Consider the following 17,293-nt stretch of genomic DNA (forward strand, 5'->3'; position numbering starts at 1 on the left):
CCTAGGACTCGGACTGCCCCACCTGACCAGGAATCCCGGTGGCAATGAAGAGCGAGGACACGACCGAGCGGCGGCTGAGCTGCCCCACGAAGCGGCAACCAATCAACGCGCGGCCCGAAAATGGAGCCTTCGGGAAAAGCAGCGGCGTCGGCGCCCTCCCTGCCCGGGTCACGCGGACGGGGGCGGGGCCTCACGCTGAGGCGCTCATCCGGCTTCCTCCCCTTTAAAGACGGCCGACACTTCCCCTTTAAGAGCGGCTGCCGGTGACGTCACGCGGAGCGGGTCGGAGGGGAAAGGAAGCGGCGCCGCTCTCGTCTCTTTCACCCTTAAAGGTTCCCGGAGCGCGGCGGGACGAGGCCTAGAGCGGAGGCCGGGAGAGGAGGGGGGTGCGGCGGAAGGGCCGCAGGAGAAACTGAGGGGAGAGAAGCGGCGGCGGAAGGACGAGACCCGCAGGAAAGCCGGAGCGCGGCCTGGAGCTCCCATGTCGCACCCACCCCCGGTCCCCCCGGGACCCCCCGGGCTCCTGATCCGCAAAAACGCCATCACGGACGATTACAAAGTGACGAGTCAAGTGCTGGGCCTGGGGATCAACGGGAGGGTCCTGGAGATCTACAGCAAGAGCAGCGGGAGCAAGTACGCGCTGAAGGTGAGGGGCAGGAGGGGAGGGGAGGGGTGAGTGCTGGAGATCCCCATGGGGGGCAGGAGGGGAGGGGTGAGTGCTGGAGATCCCCATGGGGGGCAGGAGGGGAGGGGTGAGTGCTGGAGATCCCCATGGGGGGCAGGAGGGGAGGGGAGGGGTGAGTGCTGGAGATCCCCATGGGGGGCAAGTACGAGCGGGAGGGGAGGGGTGAGTGCTGGCGATCCCCAGTGTGGGCAAGTACGCGCTGAAGGTGAGGGGCAGGAGGGGAGGGGTGAGTGCTGGAGATCCCCATGGGGGGCAGGAGGGGAGGGGTGAGTGCTGGAGATCCCCATGGGGGGCAAGTACGAGCGGGAGGGGAGGGGCAGGAGGGGAGTGGGCGAGTGCTGGCGATCCCCAGTGTGGGCAAGTACGTGCTGAAGGTGAGGGGCAGGAGGGGAGGGGGCGAGTGCTAGAGATCCCCAGCGGGGGCAAGTACGTGCTGCAGGTGAGGGGCAGGAGGGGAGGGGCGAGTGCTGGAGATCCCCAGAGGGGGCAAGTACGCACTGAAGGTGAGGAGCAGACGGGGAGGGGGTGAGTACTGGAGATCCCCAGAGGGGGCAAGTACGCACTGAAGGTGAGGAGCAGACGGGGAGGGGGTGAGTGCTGGAGATCCCCATGGGGGGCAAGTACGAGCTGGAGGGGCGGGAGGGGCAAGTGCTGGAGATCCCCAGCGGGGGCAAGTACGTGCTGGAGGGGAGGGGGCGAGTGCTGGAGATCCCCAGCGGGGGCAAGTACGTGCTGGAGGGGAGGGGCAGGAGGGGAGGGGGCGAGTGCTGGAGATCCCCAGTGGGGGCAAGTACGTACTGGAGGGGAGGGGGCGAGTGCTGGAGATTCCCAGGGGGGGCAAGTAAGCGCTGAAGGAGAGGGGGCGAGTGCTGGAGATCCCCAGGGGGGGCAAGTAGGTGCTGAAGAGGAGGGGGCGAGTGCTGGAGGTCCCCAGTAGGGGCAAGTATGCGTGGGAGAAGGTGAGTGCTGGAGATTAGGAAGTGCAGCAGGGGCAAGTATGCACTGAAGATGCAGGGGAGAGGGGTAACTGGAGATGTATAGCAAAGGAAGTGGGGGCAAGAACGCGCTGAAAGTGAGGGGGCTGGGGGCAGTGGGGTGGAGATAGTTAAGTATCTCTGCTCAGGGTGAGGGAAGCTCTGCCCGTTCACTCCCATACCCTACTTTTGGGGAGGTTTGGATGTCTTGCTTTGCTTTGCTATTGGTGCTGGGAGTAGGGCTTCCCTTTTTTTTTTTGGACAGGTTGATCCAGTCCTGGTTTTCCCTCTTTTCATGCATAGAATTGCAGTTCTGCTTTTTCTTAGCAAGCTGGGGGAATCAAGACTGGCCAGATAAAGAGAGAAAAGCAAGACTGAAGGTTGTGGTATGAATTTTAGTGCCAGAGAGGCTCATTGCCTATGGGTTAGGCCTGCAGACAGCCCTTGGATGCGGCTAGGTAAGTGGTACCAGATAAGTCCATCGTGGTCAGGGATAAAGCCTTGCTGTGAAGCTTTGGCGGACATTTCAGTGTTTTCTGCACGTCTTCTCCTTTTCCCTAGTAAAAGAACTTATCCAGCATGTTTGTGAGCAGAACTGGATGAACGTCTGCTGCCAGGACAATATTAACGAATGGAGGAGGCAGTTCCTGGAAGGAAAATTAGAAAAATGATACTTAGCTGTGGCTTGGTTATTAAGCCGCTGTGTGATTATGTGCGTCTGATTACATGGCAGGGACGTGATCCCGATGGGTTTGCAGAACAGTCAGGCAGCATTGAACTTTCTCATACAGCGCTGTGTATGGCCTCTTTAGTGTCTGCCATTCAGAATACTGGGTATGCAGAGCAGAAGATAATTACAAGTAATTGATTTGTAGGTGTAGTGAGAGAGTCTAGTTATGAAACGAATGTCTGATCTGTCAGCCAGCATAATGTGACACACAAAAACCTGCTTTGATGGAAGGAGGTGGAGTGAGCTCCTCCCTGAGCAGTCTTCTCGGGGCTAGAGGAGAGCAGTCTCTTTGCTTTGAGTGGGACCCTGCTTCACACTGCCCCTATGGTTTCAGAGAGAGCCAGTGGCTGGATTCAGTCCTCGTGCACTGTAGAACGTAACCTCTCTGGCAGGTTTGGCTTTTCTCTTGCAAACGTTTTTCATGGTTATGTGCCCTTCATGAGTAGTGGTCAGGGCTGACCTTATTGGCAATGGCCGTATCTGTCTGACAGTGATGAGTTTCCAAATGAAGGCTCGGATCCACCTTCCACTGTTTCCGGGCTGGTGACCTGGCAGAAAGTCGCTGCTGCCGCCTTGCTATTTTGTCACATGTAAATATTGACTTGGAACCAACGCTTCGGGCCTAGTGTGCAATGAGTGAGCCTGTGCCTTGGTGATGTCATCATCATGCTTCCGTGACATCAGCAAGAGCTGATTGGCTGAAGAGCGCCTGCTGCGTCATTCCTGCATTCCAGGCCCAGAGCGTGGCGCCAGGCTCCGAAAACAGCCGTGCGTGTAATGCTGAAAGCTTCCTGCCAATTGGTTTAATAGCTGCTTACATGCAGCTTTTTGTATGGTTAGTGAGCCCATCTAGCTGGAATTCTACCATATAATTTCCTGCTGGTTTTCATATTTTGGAGGAATTGTGGGGTTTGTGTTTGGGAGCTGTAGTGAGCTTTGTACATGGCTGCTCGGAAATTGTCAGAAGGCTGTGAAACAAATCCTCTCTGGAGGTGTCCCAACACTTTATGGGAAGGGAGGAGTAGGGGTGCTGATCTCTCTGTACTAAGACAGACTTGCCCTATCCGTGTGGATGCAGACAGGAATAAAAGCCATAGTATTACTGAACAAGGAAAGGTGTTCTCCATTGCGGGAGTCCCTAGACCCTCTGCCTGCAGCTGAATCGGCTTCCTTGCTCATCAGCGGTGCTGGTAAAGGCTTAAGAACATAAGAAAATGCCATACTGGGTCAGACCAAGGGTCCATCAAGCCCAGCATCCTGTTTCCAACAGTGGCCAATCCAGGCCATAAGAACCTGGCAAGTACCCAAAACTAAGTCTATCCCATGTTACCGTCGCTAGTAATAGCAGTGGCTATTTTCTAAGTCAACTTAATTAATAGCAGGTAATGGACTTCTCCTCCAAGAACTTATCCAATCCTTTTTTAAACACAGCTACACTAACTGCACTAACCACATCCTCTGGCAACAAATTCCAGAGTTTAATTGTGCGTTGAGTAAAAAAGAACTTTCTCCGATTAGTTTTAAATGTGCCCCATGCTAACTTCATGGAGTGCCCCCTAGTCTGTTATCCGAAAGAGTAAATAACCGATTCACATCTACCCGTACTAGACCTCTCATGATCTTAAAGACCTCTATCATATCCCCCCCTCAGCCGTCTCTTCTCCAAGCTGAACAGCCCTAACCTCTTCAGCCTTTCCTCATAGGGAAGCAGTTCCATCCTCTTTATCATTTTGGTTGCCCTTCTCTGTACCTTCTCCATCGCAACTATATCTTTTTTGAGATGCGGCGACCAGAATTGTACACAGTATTCAAGGTGTGGTCTCACCATGGAGCGATACAGAGGCATTATGACATTTTCTGTTTTATTCACCATTCCCTTTCTAATAATTCCCAGCCTTGTTGCTGGTGTGTCCCAAAGGCCCGAATGTTGGCGGGGTCCCAACCCGCCTCCATTTATTTAGAATTTCTTATACCGTACGCTGCTTATTTGTAGCCCTAAGCAGAAGGTCAGAACAGTGGAGAGGCGACGGATGGAGAGGTGGGTGAGGTGAGGAGGAGGCAGTAGTGCAAGGAAGTTGAGGTTGGGAGGGAAGTAGAGAGCAAGAGTGTGTGAAAGGGATAGAGTGCGCCATAACCCCCACTGCCCTGGGGCAAAGGCCGGGGTAGGAGGTAGGGTTGCCGCCATCCTATCTGCCGTGCTTGTGTGGGAATCCTCTCTGAAAGACCAAGGTGGAATCCCTTACGCCCCGTCCTGTCAGGGATGTGAAACCTTGTATGTGGCCCTTTCCTTAGTTTGGGATCGAGAATCCTTTCTCTCTCTCTCTCTGTCACACACAGTGCCAGCCCTGATTTCCCTCCCACTGATCAGGCCACAGAAGGAGGAGTAAAACGGAAGCGCCAGGCTGCTTCCTCTGCGTGCAGCTTGGGGACTGACTTGCATTTTAACCCAAATGGACTCTGTACTGCCATTTGATTCACAGTGCCAGCTGGGCTACCAGAGGAGGAAGTGGCGGATGTGCTCCTGCTCGTCTCCTTCTGCCGGCCCAGTCAGCAGCGGGGATTCCCCGGGGGGGGGGGCGCCTCAGGATGCAGCCTGCTCCTAAGGGGACACAGATTTGGCTGCCTCCCGCAGGCTCCCATGGTGCATATACTTTTATAACTCTGTTTATTGACAGACACTAAAGCATAGAGGACATGTATGCAGCTGGGAAAAGGATGACTGTGATGTGTAGCCTGGGGAATATTTTGTGCCTGGTGCAAATGCACCTGAAGCTGCCATGCATAGACCTGGTCGAGCACATGAGGCTTTCCAAGATGTGCAGGGGTTCCCTCAGGACACACCTAGCCAGTCAGGTATCCACAAGGAGACTGCACGAGAGAAACTTGTATCCGTGTCTCAGACTTATTTGTGGAAATAGATTCTCTTTTGAAGGGAAAGCTTTAATACGAACGGGACCGTGCCATATACTCTGGTAATAGTGCAGCTTGGCCTCTGATATTTCCTGGGAGAATATCTGCAGGGTTGCAGGGAGAGGGTGTAAGAGGATTTTATCCTCTTACACCCTCTCCATCCGCATGTTGGTCGGATGGAGACTCTGACGCCTCCTGTACTTGTTCCTGTTGTTTATTTGTTTGATCATACGCAGAATTTCCACTTTCAGCAGTGCCTGCCTGATTCAGGAACACGGATAGCCCTCATAGGGTCAGTTTGATGTTATTTCTTCCATCGTGCACAATGAGATTCGCTGCCAGGGTCTGCCGCCGTCGAAAAGAACCAAATAGCTTTTGTGCCCTGTGCGGGCGACTGTGCGCCTCCTGCCCAGGTGCATGCATCGGGCATTGATTTTACCGTTGTGTTAGGGAAGGCCAGTAACGAGGAATAGATCTGCTGGGCACCTGAAGGCAGGGCCTGGAGCTGAGTTAGCGGGGGAAACCCTTTGCATCCTGCTTAAAATCTCTGTGAGGCCAGAAGTCCTCTTGCACTAATCTTCTTCCTTGCGTGATTCCCAGCTTGTGGTGAATGGAGCAGACCTGTTTGATAAATGGTTTGTCAGCCTTTGTGTGTGTGTTAGAGTTGCTAATGCCTCCAGATAAAACACAATACTAGACACTCCTCGCTTGGATGTGACACAGCTTGATAGTCTGGCCCTGATGAAATAAGATGGGTGCATTTCTTTACTTGCAGGCTAAAACAGTGCATGGGGATTTAAAGCAAGCACCCAGACGTGCTTAGCATGCTTTACGGCCCCGCGCGCCAGGTTCACCCCCTGGACCCCATTCCTCCGCCTCTGAGCAGCGTTAAAGCTCCCTGCACTGGGGAGACTCCTAGCGTTACCTTGTGTGCAGGTTTGTACATCGGGCGTGTAAAGGAGAGCTCAGCTGCGAGTGCACCTTGTTACACCGGGGGCTGTTGGCTGCCCCAGAACTGCGGAGCTTAGTGGTTACAGAACACACGCGAAAAGTACCTGAAAGGCTGCCTTCATGTGGAAGGTGAATTGGAGATGCTGAGCAGGCCCGCACTCTCCTCTCTGTGACATGGAGGCTTGCTGTTAATTCCTGGCGACAGGAAGATGGCCATGGGGCCCCCTCCCTGCTAGCTCTCTTTCCACTGTGACCGGAATCGTCCTGCGTTCACTGGCGCTGCTGTCAGCTTAGGTTATTTTTAAGGCCTATGACGGCAGAGGCAGAAAACAGCACCTCGGCACGGCGGATCTGACAGCTGGCTGGGTGCAGTCCAAATGTTACATAAGGCTGGGCGCCCGCGGCAGGTTAACCCAGTGTCTGTCTGAGCAGGGGCAACGCGTTGGATCCTAAGCTGCCGCCTCCTGAATGTCCCAGACCTCCTTCCACCCTCCTCTTGGGAGGCTCTGGAAGTCCCTAGTACTGCATTTGAATCCTTCTGGCTGCCCAGCTGTGTCCCCAGGGTCAGAAATTCCCACCCTCTTTGGGAAGCTATCCTGCTGAGATTGTGTGGGATGATGGCACAGGGGACATCTGGTTTTCAGGTGCTGACCCTGGCATTCTCCTTTTAGGGTGGGGGAGGGAGAAGCTCGCAGTTGAAAGCCTCTTTCATGTCTTTGGATGATGCTGAGCTGCGAGCTCTGCAAGGCATTGTCCGCTCACAAACCCATAACCCATGAAGCATTAGTGGAGCTGCTGGAAGGGATTTGTGGTTTTCCAGGCTTGTCTTCCCCAGCCAGCGGAGTAAGCTGTTCAGTACTGGGCCCGTCGTGTCCTGCTGCCAAGCATTTTTTTCCTTTAAAGCTCAGAATTAGTTTAGCAGAAGTCAGCTCTGTCCCTTGCATGTCTGGGATTCATTTCTCTGATGTGCCTGAGAACGTCTCCAGGAAACTGGTTCTGGGTTAAGCAGGTCTGGGATGGCCGTGTTTCCTCGGCACTTCTCAGCTGAGCAGAACGGTTGGGAGAATTTGCCATCTCGTGTCACTTACTGGATCACTGTCCTACCCCCAGAAGATCCAGGAGACTGTTCCAGGATGCTCATGTCTGGGCCCACAGCTGTCTGTTCCGTGCAGGTCCAGGAAGGGGGAACTTCTGTTGAACTAAGTACCCTCAGTTGTTTAAAGAAGGCTCCTGAGCTGGGGTCTGTGGGGGAAAGCGTTTGGCTTTTTTCTGTCCCTGGCAGTTTCACCCAAGTTACGTAGAGCGATGGCCAATGACTGAGTTATATCCACTTATAAACCCCAGAGGACTTTCAGCTTTTCCTGGTTTAGGTTCAGTCTGGGATTTTAGGCCTTGTTGTACAGATAAAGGGACATCAGGACTCTGAGCTCGGGCGGGGTCTGTGTGCGCTTCCCTCGCTGTCGTGAGTTGCTGCACCGCGCTCTCCTTCTCTGGCCTTGTCCGGTCCAGTTTAAGATCCTAAATCTGCTTCCAGACTGTGTGAAGCAGAGCACCTGTACGGTGCTGTGTGTCTGTAATCTGCACCACCTCTAGAGCTTATTGGGGAAATTTCCAGGTAAACCCTCGGAATGAGGCTGTAACTGCGGGTGAGATGAGTGGTGGGATCCCTCATTAGTGGCACAGCTCAAGCTTAGGACCAGGGCTAACTGAACTTCAGTCTCTGGAGTCTGAGAGCTGGGACAGTGCTTCTGCACAGCGTGGTGAAACTTGTGTACGGGGGGGGGGGGGGGGGGAGGGGGACCCTGCTGATGGCTGAGGCGTGCATGGATGCTTGGCACTGATGAAGGGGTTTGTATGGGGGGGGGGGGGGGGGATTCTAGACCCGCTCTGCTCATATGAATCTGTCCTGATGCTCTTTGTAGGGAAACACCGAGTAAGGTCCCAGGTGTCCTTGGCGTCTGTTTCTTCCCCTGTTGCAGTATGGCTGTGCTTCTAAAACCTGTCATCCATCTCCTTACCCAGTTAATTAATTCTGACCAACTTCTGATGCCCCTTGTTACATCAAGGTGACCCTGCACACCTTGCAGCGTGACCTGCCTCTTTCGGGGGCCCTCTGTAGCTCTTACCGTTGCACAAAACATCTGCTTCTCTAGTTGTGGTGGTGACTGCCCTTCACCGTGAAGCAACAGGGGGCGAGCAGTAATGGGCTACAGAGTATGTAGGGGAGTTCTGGGGGAGAGAGAGCTGTGGAAAGCTAGAATCGGCATTGTGAAGTGGATGGCATCCCTCTGGGATGACTCCTGCCTTGAGGCTGGGGATGGTCTGCCCAGCCCTCTTTCCAGTCCCTCCTCGAGTTTGTCTGGATAAGTGCTCTCTCCTACCTTTACTTATGAGAGAGATGTATTCCTGACTCACTCCAGAAAGAATCTTTCTTCACCAAAGAAATATTTAGATGTTCCATGTCTCTCCCTCTCCTCCTTGCCTTTCCTGTTTTTCATCCCCGATTTGTCTCTTTCTCTGCCCTGGCATGTGGTAGTTCCTCATTCCTTGGCAGGAGCATCTACTTCACGTGTTCCTAGCATGCGGGCCTGTGCAGGAGATGTGGGGCCATTGCTGTCCCCAGTCATTTCGAGGGTTGCTTGCTACTGACCAAGTGACCATTGACTTTTTCTCTTACTTCCTGCCCCCCCCCCCTCCCAATGTCTTCTCTTTAAATCTCCTTTAAAAGGGAAAGAATGGATGCAGCCTAAATTTAACAAACAGCAAAGGGACTACCTTACACCGTGGAAGTATTTTATTAAGAGTGCCCGACTCAAGCTGAGTTTCGCCAAAAAGGCTGCATCAGGGGCTTCGTATTGTGAAATACTCTCAACGTTGCAAAAGTCAGTCTATCAATCTGAGTATTGGTCTTTTGTTTCCTGACACACCACTGCGTTGTAAGCTCTATTTTGAAAACCAATACTCAGATTGATAGACTGACTTTTGCAACGTTGAGAGTATTTCACAATACGAAGCCCCTGATGCAGCCTTTTTGGCGAAACTCAGCTTGAGTCGGGCACGCTTAATAAAATACTTCCACGGTGTAAGGTAGTCCCTTTGTTGTTTGTTGCCTTAGCTACGTGGGACCGCCTTCAGATTTGTTTTATTGCAGCCTAAATTTGACTTCAGCAAAGGTAGATGTTTTGACGAGCTAAGCGGGGGGAATGAGAATGATGGGATTTCAATTACCCCAATATCAGGTTGGGTTCAGGTGCTGTGTAAGGCAGCCATTCCATGGTGAGGCAATTGGCTTGAGGCCTAGTGATGGGAGCTGAGGGAGGGTCACCTGGGGGTATTGGATTTGGGATGGGGTCCGAGTACAATGGTGGTGTTTGAAATCTCTTAACTGTTTTTTTTTTGCCTTGTTTGCTGGGGGGGGAGGGGGAGTGGCAGAGAGTTTGTTGTTTGGGTCTGACCCTCTTGTGTAGTGGTTGTTGGGGTACGGTACGGGAATCCTGCCTTGTGTGGGTGCATGTTTTTCTTTCTGGAGAGCACCTCCTCCTGGTTTTGATGAAAGGGATTGGTGGGGGAGGTTGGCCATGGTTGGCTGCCAGAGCAGGGATATTTCAAGTTATTCCAGTTTGCTCACAAGCTCCATGGAGCTTCTGCCAAGGAGGGCATTTTGGGGAAAAGGCGGGGATGGCTGTCGAAGCGTGTGTGTACATCGAGGCACTGGAAACTGAAATTCCTTCTCTGTGACTGTGAGCTCACAGCTTGGCACTCGTAGCTGTCTTGGAAGCAGTGAATATGGGACATGGGGGGGATCTTTGTTATCCTTTTGACTGTAGGTCACACAGGCACAACCTGGGTCCTCTTCCAATGCTAATTAACCTGGTTTTCAGAGCAGATGTGTGGGATCAATATTCATTATGAAGACCCAGGCCGTGCACCTCCTGCTTTGTGTCACACGGAACAAATATGAGCCTCTTGTCTTGTTGCATTTTTTTGGACTCTGCCGTTTCTTCCTCCTTTTTGTACTTCCAGCTTAGTTGGCACCAGGGCCAGGATCTGGTGGCTCATTTACTGCTTCTGGTGATTTTTCCCCTAATGTATATCCCTTCCCAACGTCCTCTACAGTCATTGCAGGTAGCAGTGCACGAGAACCCTAACTCCAGCTGCTGTCTCCCCTCACTCCAGCTTGCTGTGAACACTGCCTCTGGAGCGTTCCTAGCCCAGGCTTACCCGGAGACCACCTGCATGGCAGTCCACGGCACTTGCTAACTAGGGTTGCCAACTGGCTCCAGATTTTCAGGACAGATTGATCCAGCCCTGGTTTTACCCCATTGCATGTCTCAACTTATTCTGATATCCATTTTGCATTCCCTAAGAAAATGAAGACTAAGTACCTGCATGCAGGACTAGATCAACTTGTCCTTGCCAGCTGAGCCACAGGGACGACGGTGTTGCTGCATATAGGCAGTTCCAGTTCTCTAGAGAAGGTATCCGAAAGGTGGGACTTTGAAAGTGGATTCATTTGACTGATTTTTTGCTTCACGTGGATCTCTGTCCCCTTTTTGATTCAGCACGCTGCCCTAGATCAGAGGCTAATAGTACTGTGTGCAGTACTGATGCCTTTCTCAGGGAGGAGCGTCTTGGGCAGAAGTACACAAGGTGTCACAACGTATGTGCCTTTGGCAGTCTCTTTTCTCTTTGTGGAGAATCTTGGAAGCTTATTTTGAATGAGAGCCTGGAAGAAGTAGGCTGGGGCCGCTGTCTGGCCCAGCATGTGGAGGTACAGTCAGGACACTTGAGTCCTGCTTGGGGTGAATGGGAAGGTGAAAGCCTTGTGCACTTTGGGTATTTTTTCTTATTGTGAGCTCTGTGGAGAAAGAGGAAGCGACAGGATGTGAGTCAGCTTGCCCCATGCAGGGAGCTGGGAAAGTTTTGTTCTGAAACTGCAAAATATTGATAGTAATTCAGTGTTTTGTTCTTCAGCGGTCAGCTCTTCCCCTCTCTGTCCTGGCCGGTGGATACGTTTAACTTCAGGGAGATGTGTCCAGCTCTGAATTATGGAGAATAATTGGAAGCAACTTATTAAAAGCTAACAATGAACAACTTTTCAAGACTTTTTATAGCATTTCAGGGCTCTCCAGCTCACATGGAGAGAGCCATTTAAATGTTGGTTTAGCTGCGTTTCAGGCGTTTGCTGTAGTACCAGTAAACAGCAGATAAAAACCAAAATGGACCGCGCAGGCTACCCCAGAGCTTCACTTCCATTCCCTGTTTCAGTGGCTGTGGACTGCCTCCAGCACAGTGCTGCGACGTCACTCACCCTGCATCCGGGGACTCTGATTTTTGTTCCGATGCTGGGACTTTGAGTATTGCATCGCATGCAGACCGGATCCCATCGGCCCATACGTGCTGCAGATAGCAGGAACCGTGCATGTAATACGGGCAAGGCAGATTAAATGTAGGATGAATGGCCGCAAGGTCTTCTCAGCGTGCGCTCATCTTCCTGTACACGCAGCCTGGTGCTGACTGTGACTGACATGGAGGAAGTCGGATCTTAAACTCCCCCAGAGCAGACGTGGCAGTGGCACTGTGGAGATGGGGGGATGCTTTTTTCCTGCACCCGCTGTCTGGCATGATCTTCCTCGTGTTGGGGGAAGTGGATTCCTGACTGCAGGCTGACGCCGGTGGCCTTTCTGTTTTGCTGTGGCAATGGTTGCTGCTGTCTGGCCCCATTAGGGATTGTGGATAACTGGAGCAGCAAGTTATTGTGACTTGGAGACTCTTTTTTGTTTCCTGTGCTTTGTGTGCAGGTAGAAGACAACTTTGTTTGCACTGTTAATGATAATTTTATTTATTTATTTTATTTAACAGTTTTTTATACCGACCTTCATAGTAAATAACCATATCGGATTGGTTTACATTTAACAAAGGAAAAACTGGGGTAACAGATTCTGGTAAACAAAAGAAAGGAATAAGTCAAAGTTACAATCAACAAGGAATAGAAACTTGGAGGCTTAAAACAAGCTGGAAGAAAGATAAAGGCAGTTGAATACTTATAAAGAGATACGACTGAGTATCGGGTTAAAGCTTAAGGTGCTTTAACATGGAAGCCAGTGTCCGTTGTTCAAGAAGCTGAGTGTCAAAAAATCTGGTAGGAAGTGAGGCTCATACTAGTGATTGTCTGGTGGATCAGGGAAGGCTTGGTGAAAGAGCCAGGTTTTAAGTCTTTTTCTGAAAGTTAAGAGGCAGGGTTCCAATCTGAGATTTGATGGGATGTTATTCCAGATAGATGGGCCCGCTATCGAAAAAGCTCTGTCTTTGGTCGTAGAGAGGCGTGTGGCTTTGGTAGGGGGAAATTTCAGGGTGCCTTTGTGAATATCTCTGGTAGGTCTGTTAGAAGAGTGGAGTTTGAATGGGATTTCCAGGTCGAGTTGGAGTTGCTGATGGATGGTTTTGTGTATTAGGGTAATAGATTTGTACAGTATTCTGAAATTCACTGGTAGCCAATGAAGAGTGGGTGACTCGCCAGAATGATGGCTACTGCCTGGAGTCAATACCCTTATTCAATAAACATACACATGGTTACTGTGACTCCAACATCGCTCTAAGCTTCAACCGCAAGAGGAAACGTGGAAAAAAGGATTTGCACTCACAAAGAGGGGAGTAGCTGGCTTGTTACGGCGGTTACTACCCCAAACCAAATAAGCCTGATACTTCACTTTCAATGCATATACAGCATAGCTCTCTGCTTCAACGGCAGGGGAGAAGAAAAAACTGATACTTCACACATCCAGCAGAGCTCTCTGCTTCAACGGCAGGGGAGAAGAAAAAAGGGTTCACACTCACAAAGCGGGGAGTAGCTGGCTTGTTACGGCGGTTACTACCCCAAACCAAATGTGCCTGATACTTCACTTTCAATGCATGGGAGAAGACTGATACTTCACGCATATCCAGCATAGCTCTCTGCTTCAACGGCAGGGGAGAAGAAAAACTGATACTTCACGCATATCCAGCATAGCTCTCTGCTTCAACGGCAGGGGAGAAGAAAAACTGATACTTCACGCATATCCAGCATAGCTCTCTGCTTCAACGGCAGGGGGAAAGAAAAACTGATACTTCACGCATATCCAGCATAGCTTCAACGGCAGGGGAGAAGAAAAAAGGATTCGCACTCACAAAGCAGGGAGTAGCTGGCTTGTTACGGCGGTTACTACCCCAAACCAAATAAGCCTGATACTTCACTTTCGATGCATGGGAGAAGACTGATACTTCACGCATATCCAGCATAGCTCTCTGCTTCAACGGCAGGGGAGAAGAAAAACTGATACTTCACGCATATCCAGCATAGCTCTCTGCTTCAACGGCAGGGGAGAAGAAAAACAACCAATAAGGGCTGAATAACATAGTCTGGGTAAAACAAATAAGCATGGGTGTAGCTTGCTTATCGCGGCGGTTACTACCCCTACTACCCCTAACTAATCAATCTTGATATTTCACTTGGATGCAGCTCCATCACTGCTCTCTACATTAATGGTGGGGTGGAAGGGAAATAGAACCAAGAGCTAAGAGAAACAGATAAGTATGAGAGAAAAAATGTGTGAAGCTTGCTGGGCAGACTGGATGGGCCATTTGGTCTTCTTCTGCCGTCATTTCTATGTTTCTAGGTTTCTGAGGATGGGAGAGATGTGTTCACTGCGGCTGGTGCTGGTCAGCAATCTCGCTGCCGCGTTTTGGCTTGGGTACATCCCACTTCTCTGGACTGATCTGGGTATGTTCAGGAAATGAAAACTGGTTCTTACCTTCTCATTTTCGTTCCTGTAATACCACAGATCAGTCCGGAAGCCCACCCTTTTCTTCAGATACCGAAAGACTGTCTTGCTCAAAACTTGGCTGTGTTTTTTTTCAGGAAGCTCCTTTTTGCAGATATGATCCCTGGAGCAATTGTTAGCAGTCTGGTTTGGTTTGGGTTTTTTAAAGTGCGACGTGGTAGTCGGGGGTTTTGGTTGGTTGCTACCCTTCGTTCCTTTGTTTTGTTGTTCTGTTAGCATGGGCTTGGGTACAGGACAATACTGAGGGACTGCATGTGGCACTCTAGTATATATGGCAGTGCCCAAAGGTTTTGCTCTCTGACTCCATCTGCTGGCGGGGATGCATAACCCACTTTTCTGGACTGATCTGTGGTATTACAGGAACGAAAATTAGCAGGTAAGAACCAATTTTCATGTATGCTGACAGTCCAGTCCGCTGCACACATGCTCTTCCTGTCGAGGGGAGGTGTAGACCTGGAGGACTGGGGCAGACAGTACAGCAGTTCCACCTCTGCTCCGGCAGGAACTGATGCTGTAGCTGGGTCCTGCCCCCCAGGTAGTGGCGAGCTCTCGCACAGATGATGCACTGTCAGGGGTGTGGGTTTGGGAAGGTAGGGATAGGACTGCCATTGTTGGTAACTCGATCATTAGGATTGTAAGTAGCTGGGTGACTGGCTGACTGGCTGTGAGGATCGTTTGAATGCAGCGGGCCTCGCGTACTGCCTATATAGGATTTTAGAGTGCTAGGGAGGAGCAGCTGTCGTGGTTCCTGTGGGTTCCCATCACGGGAAGATGCCAGAGGTAAGAAACTAAAATCCAGAGCCTCGGGAGTGTCTGAGCTCTTGCAGTCAGGCTGCACGGATGAGAGAGCGGTGCGGAGGGCGGTTCAGATTCATTGCCTCAGGTACAAAACTTAGATTGTAAGCCCTCTGGGGATAGGGAAATACCTACAGTACCTGAATGTAAACAGATGTGATATCTCGGATCGAATGTCAGTATATAAAAATAATAAATAAATTAGCAATGGGGGACCTTTCTGATGGGATGCTGGTGCAGATTTGGGGGGAAGTAGACAGTTGCTCAGGACATTTGTCATCTGCAAAGGAAAGCATTGAAAAAGGGAAGAGATTTTTCTGGCAGTGCAGATCTGGAGCAAGCGGATTCCAAATTACCAGAATTCAGGTTAAGACCTAGAATAACAATTTGTGTAGGTGTCTGGATGCAAATGCCAGAAGTATAAAAATAAGACTGGAGGGCTACTGTGGGAAGATATTGGCATAAGCCATCTCTGAGACCCGCTGGGAAAGGACAACCAATGGATGTGGTGATACCAGGGTAGGAAATATTTGGGAATGACTGAGCAGACAGCTCCTGCCACCACCACTTCTATGCGATCTCTAGGGATAGAAATTCCCTATGGCACGGGAGGATCCACTGTCCACCCGGCCAGGGTGGTAAATGCTAACGGAGATTATACAGCCTGCAAACGTGGAAGCTCAGTGATGGGGTTGATACCCCAATATCAGCTGGGTCAAGGCAAGTCAAACAGGTTAAGTTCTAGATGCCAGAAATGGCTCCTGCATGGAAGAAATGGCCCTAGGATCAATGAACTGGCCACAGGGAGTTTTGAAGTCCAGCAGCACCTTCTCTGCGTTCCTTGGTGTCTGATGCTTACGCCTAGAGGACAAGGTTAATTTACCTTTTGTTCCCGAATAGGATGAAGGGTGTCTCAGGCCAGTGTACTATTGGATGCAGAAGTGGCGTAGTTGCAGCTTCTGTAGTAACGTTAGAAGCCAGGTATCTGCTATGCCAGTAGCACGTTAAAGCGATAGTTTCTGGGCCAGCTCAGCACCAGTGCTGCCCACTTCTCTGTAAGACTTAGGCTCGATTTCCCATCCAGGCTTGTGCTCCCTGGGTGGGCTGGAGATGCAGAGTGGCCTGTGATTACAGGATCGCAGCGGGGAAAATCCCCAGGCAGCTGTGATTGAAGGCTCCCATCTGGGAGAGCAGATTTCTCTGCTGGAGTTGGGCAGTGCCGATGGCCACGTTTCTCCCAACTACAGTCACATTCTGCGGACTTGATTTAGATAACATCTGTTTATGGATTTGTGTGGCTTCGCCAGGCTGGGACTATTCCTCACTGGATCTGGAAGGCATTGCCCCCTGTGGTGTCCTTCAGCTGAAGACTCTTTTCAGGGCTTGCATATGGCCGGTCAGCTACTTAATTGCTTCTTGCCACATCTGCCTGCAAGGGGTTAACGCGTGCAGCTTAAAGTAACCAGGCAGCCAGGGCAGAACGCAGGCCTAGGCTGTGGACCTTAATCCTGGCACTGCCAGGCTAGCACACGGAAACCCATAGTCCTTGAGGAGAGGGGATCAGTGGCAGGACACCGGGCTGGCCTTACGTGGCACGTCACGTAGTCCTTGGGGAGAGGGGATCAGTGGCAGGACACCGGGCTGGCCTTACGTGGCACTTCACGTAGTCCTTGGAAGAGGGGATCAGTGGCAGGACACCGGGCTGGCCTTACGTGGCACGTCACGTAGTCCTTGGGAAGAGGGGATCAGTGGCAGGACACCGGGCTGGCCTTACGTGGCACGTCACGTAGTCCTTGGGGAGAGGGGATCAGTGGCAGGACACCGGGCTGGCCTTACGTGGCACGTCACGTAGTCCTTGGGGAGAGGGGATCAGTGGCAGGACACCGGGCTGGCCTTACGTGGCACGTCACGTAGTCCTTGGGGAGAGGGGATCAGTGGCAGGACACCGGGCTGGCCTTACGTGGCACTTCACGTAGTCCTTGGGGAGAGGGGATCAGTGGCAGGACACCGGGCTGGCCTTACGTGGCACGTCACGTAGTCCTTGGGAAGAGGGGATCAGTGGTAGGACACCGGGCTGGCCTTACGTGGCACTTCAGAAGAGTGTCTGTCTGGGTGGGTTGGGTGCATGCGTTAGCTGCTGTAAGGGAATATTCTCAGTGAAAGGCTCTGCAGAGATCTGTGCAACATAACATTTAGTTAGCAAGATCTTGGTGCACGTGTGATATCCGTTGCCATTTGATACATGCACGGTACATCTGTGTCTGGGGAGAGTCCCATGCAGCAGGGAAATCCAGTTTATTTGAGTGAAGTGCTCTCTGCAGTGCCCTGAGGGACAGAACTGCCCGGTGACTGAACTGGTTCTGTGGCCTGTAGAGTAATAGGCAGCTTGCACACGCCGTGGCTCTGAGCTCTTGTGAAGGGCTTTTTA

At 51.5% G+C, this 17,293-nt stretch overlaps 1 protein-coding gene across 1 annotated transcript in view; it reads left to right on the plus strand.

Annotated features, from left to right (window-relative positions):
* The first annotated feature begins 242 nt into the window (after positions 1-242).
* MAPKAPK2 (MAPK activated protein kinase 2) overlaps positions 243-17,293 on the plus strand; it is a 34,757-nt gene continuing 17,706 nt past the window's right edge. Inside the window, exon 1 of the mRNA XM_029572962.1 lies at positions 243-646. Within this exon, the coding sequence (XP_029428822.1) occupies positions 482-646 (165 nt within the window). The 5' untranslated portion in view covers positions 243-481. The remainder of the gene's footprint in view (positions 647-17,293) is intronic.

This window comes from Rhinatrema bivittatum, chromosome 12 (assembly GCF_901001135.1).
Source record: "Rhinatrema bivittatum chromosome 12, aRhiBiv1.1, whole genome shotgun sequence".
NCBI classification, from domain to species: domain Eukaryota; kingdom Metazoa; phylum Chordata; class Amphibia; order Gymnophiona; family Rhinatrematidae; genus Rhinatrema; species Rhinatrema bivittatum.